The sequence below is a fragment of the Glycine max genome, chromosome 3 (genome assembly GCF_000004515.6).
Source record: "Glycine max cultivar Williams 82 chromosome 3, Glycine_max_v4.0, whole genome shotgun sequence".
Lineage (NCBI taxonomy): Eukaryota > Viridiplantae > Streptophyta > Magnoliopsida > Fabales > Fabaceae > Glycine > Glycine max.
Genome location: NC_016090.4, coordinates 31,152,312 through 31,159,136, shown reverse-complemented (window position 1 = coordinate 31,159,136; position 6,825 = coordinate 31,152,312). Strand labels below are relative to the sequence as shown.

Here is a 6,825-nt window from a genome sequence, read left to right as displayed (position 1 = left end):
GTAACAACATGATACCTTGTAACATGATCAAAGGTTAATGATGTTATAACTTTTTAAGGGTATTAAATTTCAAATCCGATTTAACCAATTTATCAGGATATCTTATTCAAATTTACCATTATATCAAAATTAATTGGATATCTTTTACAAATCACATTTACGATTATACCAAAATTAAAACTTCTAAAAATAGTTTCGAGGATCATCACGTTTACACTTTACGTTGCCAGAAAAAGAGAACGCTCTCAGCCATGGACGCTTTGCCATTGCTCTGTAACAAGAACCAACCATGGACACTTTGCCATTGCTGTTACCGCAAAGCAACCATGAATTAATGGGAGATTATTGCTTATCGTTAATCCATCCCACAGTGATTACACTACTGTGATGTATAATATGGTTATAGTTTAAGCTGCCTGAAACGTAACTTTAAATTACTGAGAAGTTGATGAGGGAGATCAGTAGACGTGAGAATGTGAGGCACGACACGAAACAAATGATGATTTGTTCGGTGAGACTAAGGATTTGAGTTCAGTTGCCGCAGTTGGTGATATTAATCATAAACCTGATATCCAGATAAATTGATTACATCAGATATGGAATTTGATAGCGTTGCTATAACACTATAACCATTGACCCGTTGCCTCGTGTTATGTTGTTACTAACTTAAACCACATTTGACATGTTGATTCTGGACCTACATATAATTTCTCCATAAAACGATAGTAATTAAGATTCATCATAATGGCTAAAGTCTATCTAAGACAGCCCGACACACAAGTACTACTCACGTTGCATAACGCAGGTAGAAACTTAGTGACTAATTTTCTGATTTTAATTTGCAATTTCTAATGTAACAATTTGTCCGATCTAAACCAATCAGAGAAGTAAGCAAATTCTGAAAATGGTGCAAAATATTGAAGATATAAGACTATCTAAAGTCGTCTGTCGAATAAAATATTGCCACATAAGCATGCTGCAACACGAGCCTAATAGTGCAAATTATCATTATGATCTCGTTCTAGATCAGAAATTCTAGTACAATACTCCACAGAATTACTTACTAGGAAAGCAGAAACAGAAAAAAAAAGAAGGTAATAACTAATAAATTAAACCAAGATCCTGATCAAAGCATTCAATAAAACTTGTTCTCCTATGCCAAATTTTTCCACTTGAATGCTACCCGAGAAAAGTTCTTGGTAGAAGCCCCATCTTGTTTGAGACCATTAGTAGCAGCTTCTTTTAACTCATTCATTCTTTCACGCATTTTCTTACCTTCTTCCTCTTCCATTAGACACTTTATCACCGTCACAATTTCAGCCCTTTCCACCAAACCATTTTCACCAACTCTTGGCCTCACTCCCACTTTGAGACACTCACATAGCAAAATCGCATTCATTTTCTGCTCCGCAAACAGTGGCCATGTGATGAATGGCACACCCTTTAGCACACTCTCAAGGATCGAATTCCAACCACAGTGAGTCAAGAACCCTCCAACTGAACTGTGGCTAAGGATTTGAATTTGGGGTGCCCATGAAGGAAAAACCATGCCTTTCTCTTTGGTTCTCTCCAAAAACCCACATGGCATGAACTCTAACGGGTCAACGTGTTTTTGTTCACCAATATATGTAGCATTGGCTACATTACTTGGTGCTCTCACAGCCCATAAGAACTTATGGTTACTCAATTCCAAACCAAAAGCAAGCTCAGTTATTTGCTCTTGTGAGAGTGTTCCACCACTCCCAAAAGAAACATACAAAACAGAAGCAACTTGTTGTTTGTCCAACCATGCTAGACACTCCAAGTCCAACCCATTTGCAGAAGATGCTGTCCCAGTTTGGACAAGTGGTCCAACAGGATATAAAGGTGGGTACTCCCTTTCCTCATCTTGCAATGCTGTTATAGGACCTGCTTCCAATGAATAATGTTTAAGGCTTCTTTACACAGTAAAAAGACAAAGAATTTCAAGAAAATTAATATTTATTAGGAGACAATATATTTTACTCATTTTTTTTGTTCTCTTTTTTAATTTTAACATAATTAACTCTTTTAAGATAATAATATTTATTAGAGAATAAAATTGTAAGATATTTAAATATCTCTTTAAAAGATACAAAATCAATCAATTTAAATTTATTTTCAAAGGTTAAAACTACCATGATTTTAGAATAGAGAAAGTAATCAAAGTTTGTACGCAATGTGACCAGAAAGATAAACTGAGATAGAAAGATAAATTGGGCGAAAGTAGAGGAATTACTACATTAAATAGCCTTAAACATCATGTGTTTATGGTCCTTGTTAATATCTCTATAAAAAATGATTGAATAACACCTTTTTTTGTTTGTTTTTGATTGAATAGCTCCTAATAATTTATGGTAAAATTGAACAAAAATTGAATTATAAGAAAGTAAAGTGTACATTTATAATTACCAGTTTCCAATTCCAAGAAGCTGTTAATGAAGATCCCATCAACGAAACGGTACCGTTCATATCGTTTGAGTGATATTTTATAAAGTTCACTGGTTCGATCTTGGGCCTGAGCATAGAGATCGCGGCCATGAAACGGCACACAACCTGGTACTTTGATAGGGTGTGGCAGATCTCGATACTCACACGATGTTTCCTCGTCCAACGTGCGAAAATAGAAGTGTGTGGAGAGTGTCGTAGCCGCGGAAGGGAAGTAAACGTAGGATAACATGTTGAACTCTTGAGCAAAATCTAGTGCTTCATAGGCGAAAGTATCAACCACCATTGCCACGTGGGGAGTCTTTGAAGTTATGGACTTGAGGGTGTGGTGGATGGAGGGCATGGAGTGAGCCATTGCGAGCAGAATTTGGAGAACTACGGGAATACCTTGTGGTAGCTCATTAGGGTTCACCGGTGGAAGGAAAATGGTGTTTATGTTTTGTGGAAGGGTTTGGAGAATGGGTTTTGCGGCACTTGGGAGAGACCCTAGTATGGGAATGATGCATGCTACGTGAATTTCTGGGTGAAGCTCAACGAGTTGTTTTGAGAAGTGGATAATGGGAACGAAGTGGCTGAATCCTGCACTGGGAATTACTACAATGTGCGTTGTTGTTTTCTCCATGCATACAAATCTGAGAATTCGCTTATTGGAGGAATAGAAGAAGTAGAATGATTACTATAGTCTTGTCTTTTGAAAGAGAGAAAGATGTTAAATAGAACTAAACCAACCAAACTAACTTAAGGAACTCTGTTTGAATTGCTGTAATTTTGTAGCTAAAAGAAAAGATTCAGAATAACTCAGATTTTTTTTAGTAAAATTAGTCATGAACAATGTTAATTAATATTTATTACTATCATAACATAGTAAAAAACAATAAATAGAACTCCTGTAAAAAAAAAAAATATATACTTCGTCTGTGAGTATCACGTTTATAATTAATGTCTACTCTGATTAGTTTCTGTGTGATGTACCCTTTCCCAAATTTAAAATCTGTTACACGATGGAAATTAATTTTGGTTTAGTATGGGATCACAGACCATGTAATAAAATCTAATGTAACAAAATCACAAGGATCTCAAATAATTTGTGATACTTAATCGAGTTTTATTAAATCCTATACATTAAAAATTTCAATTATATATTAACTAAAGATTAGTAGAGATTATATATATATATATATATATATAATACTACTGAAACATGTAATATTTTTTCTTGTACGTACAGTTCATCTCTCGTTCCTTAAATTATTTAATAGCTAATTTAATTTACAGACAAGCAATTGTCCGGATCATGAGACGTAGCACTCATTATTTTGCTCCCTTTTGTGTTTTACATCACGTGAATATCAGACAACATCATATACGTACTATATATATATATATATATATTGTGTTTTACATCACGTGAATATCAGACCACATCATATACGTACTATATAACCCGACATTTATATATATAAATCCGACATCTATCTATCTCATTGTAGCGATCGATCCGACATCTATTTATCTCATTGTAGCGATCGATTATCGATTTTTACTTGATATGCCATGCTCCTGTGATGTTTTGCCCAATTGCATGTTTCTTTATGTCAATTATTTGGTGCCGCTTGTTTTGTGTGTCCACTACAATAAATAATGTTTTTAACATCATTAATTTAATATCAGTTTTAGGTAAAATTGATGTTAACAAAGATACGATGACAATCTCATAATAACATGAGTTTGTTAACATCGATTTTTTAAAAAATTAATGTTAACACAAATTGTTAACATCGATTTTTAAAAATTGATGTTAACTAACTTTGATAACATTAGTTAAAAAATCAATATTAATCAACTTTGATAATATCGGTTTTGGGTACAAACTCGTTTCAACATCAATTTTATTAAAAATCGTTGTTACTGAAAAAATGTAGAGAAAACTCAACATCGATTTTTTTAAAAATTGATGTTGAGTTACTTCATTAACATTGGATTTTAAAAAAAAATTGATGTTGTGGGATCTTTTAATCATTGTCTGACGTCAAAAACCTTGAAGCTCAGTAACTTTGAAACCTCTCACTCTCATCATTCTCACTCGAATGCCTCCGCACTCTCATTTGCAACCTCTCATGGGACTGTAACTCTGTCACCACCAGCATTGCAACCTCTCGTGGCGTTGCAACATCACTGTTATTGTCACTCGCTGCGAGTTGCAACCTAACTATCACTCTCGCAGGCAACTGTCGATCGCGAAAGGTTAGGTTTCTTCTCTTTTCTTCGTGTTTCTCTACTTTGTTCTCCTTCTCGGACTACCATTTGAAGTCCTTTTTCCTTTCTCAGTCTCACAGGACACTATAAAAGAAGTGAAGCCTGATAACTGTTTCATGTATGTATGTATATATATATATAGTGTTTACAACGTATTTGACGAAATGTGCATGTGTATGTGTGGATGATAGTCTGTATGTGCAACTGGTTTATGAAGCAACTAATTTGCATATTGATTCCTGGACCACAAACTAGTTAATGGTTAGGATTGAATGTTGTTGGTTTATGAAGCCAGGAGCATCTGTTTGTGTATTTGTGTGTATGTCTCTTTCTATAATATACATTCCACTTATGTATGCTTTCTATCTTGAGTGAGCTCTTACTTTGTAATGCAGAAACTGTCCTTAACTTCTATTATATCTGAGATGACAAACTACAATGAAGTAGATGATAGTCAATATAATTTGTATATATGTATATGGTTGTTCCAAATGTTGAAAATAAAATACCTTGATATGAAGTGATTCCAAAGGCACCAAATCAGAACTGAAAATAAGATGAAAAATTATGAAACAATGAATGGTAATTTTATTTCATTGGCAGCTTTAATATCAAGGTGGTTTGTTGTTGACTTGAAAATTTTGGAAGATGACAAGTGGAGGAAATATAATGAGGGCCGCATTAATTTTTGTTCCTCCATTTGCTACCTTCACATTTCCACCCATGTCTTTTTAATTATTGATCTATTTTTGTTTTTGTTTTCTGATGTTCTGAAATAGTTTGGTGACTCAAAAGTAGTCAACTTGATGCATTATTGTGATTGATGTTATCCCTTAATCATTTCATTTGTATATACTAAAAAAATGGATGGGATTATTTGAGCCTTTGAGGCAACACGAAGACTTATTCTGTTATTAATTAACCTCACTAGTTAGCTATGACTATGAGTATCTATATGTATATGTCTGATGCATTTTCTTTCAAGTTACGGTGCATTTTCTGAAACTAGATGCAAGTTCCATTCATTAGGCATTAATTGAAATTGGATGCATTTTCAAGTTACGGTGTATCTATATGTATATATGTTTTTGGGAATGATGATTGATGCAAGTGGTGATTAAGCTATTTCTTGGATTGCTGCTCTGTTTTTAGACAGTGCTAATTGGGTCAGGAAAGTTTCTATCCATACACACTCACTCTAAGGAGAAGAGGTAACTAAATGCTAGGATGTTGTAACTTGTAACTGTAATGAGATGAATATGAATTGAAGAAAATCTATCTATAAATTAGCATGTCTTCATTCTATGTCGTGTACTTGTTTGGTGTAGAGGTGGTCAATGGTATTCAATATCATTTTGATTGGTTGAACATTATTTTAGGAAAATGAAACCATTAGATCTTAGACCCTGCATCAAATAAATTAAGCTTATTTGCTCACAGACTTAATTGGAATTAAAACTTAAATTTATAATAATTTCACTTATAATATTGAATTCCCCGCCTAATTCTTGAATTTCCAATAATTTCTATTTCAATCATGAGTTCATAGAGTGACTAAATCTTCCCAAAATTGGATTTGACTCAAGGCATCCAGTAGTATAAAGTTCAACATTTACAATAACATTATCAGGTTAGAAAAGAACATATAAGAAACGAAAAATAGTTTTAGAATCATTGTAAATTAGCTACTATATATATAGACAAACAAGGGTCTCAAAAGTGTGTATTTTTTTGTTAATCTTGTAACTGACATTACTTAATGGGATAAAATTTTATTGGTTGTTGGTCAATGGTCATGAAGTTATAGGTTAAGAGTCGATAGTTAAAGATGTGTAATCTTCAATGCTCAATGTAATTTGTAGGCACTTTTCGTTTTCCTGTTTGCATCGTGATCACGACATTCGTTGATGGACATTATAGTGATCATCATCACAGGTACAAATGTTTTTCATAAAGTTTTGATGCTCTTGTTTGTTACCAATGTTTTTATTACTTGTTGACTGTGATTAATGAGTATTGACTTATATACAAGTTATGTTCATGATGAGTGAACCTTAGATTCCCATTTGAGATTGAATATAATGATTTTTGCGGACAGTTTGC

General features: G+C 33.6%; 1 protein-coding gene across 1 annotated transcript; it reads right to left on the bottom strand.

Annotated features, from left to right (window-relative positions):
- Positions 1 to 986: 986 nt before the first annotated feature.
- On the bottom strand, positions 987 to 3,204 carry LOC100779702 (hydroquinone glucosyltransferase). Its single transcript, XM_003520997.4, has 2 exons — positions 2,431 to 3,204; positions 987 to 1,908 (listed from the first exon to the last, which is right to left on the bottom strand). Exons 1-2 carry the CDS (start codon positions 3,086 to 3,088, stop codon positions 1,154 to 1,156), a joined length of 1,413 nt encoding a protein of 470 aa, XP_003521045.1. The 5' UTR covers positions 3,089 to 3,204; the 3' UTR covers positions 987 to 1,153.
- Positions 3,205 to 6,825: the final 3,621 nt, after the last annotated feature.

What these genes read in the sequence shown, in the direction of transcription:
- LOC100779702 (XM_003520997.4), bottom strand. Translation starts at nt 3,088, where the DNA reads ATGGAGAAAACAACAACGCACATTGTAGTAATTCCCAGTGCAGGATTC. An exon ending in CTTCTTGGAATTGGAAACTG is followed by an intron (nt 1,909 to 2,430) that starts GTAATTATAAAT and finishes CATTGGAAGCAG; the next exon opens with GTCCTATAACAGCATTGCAA.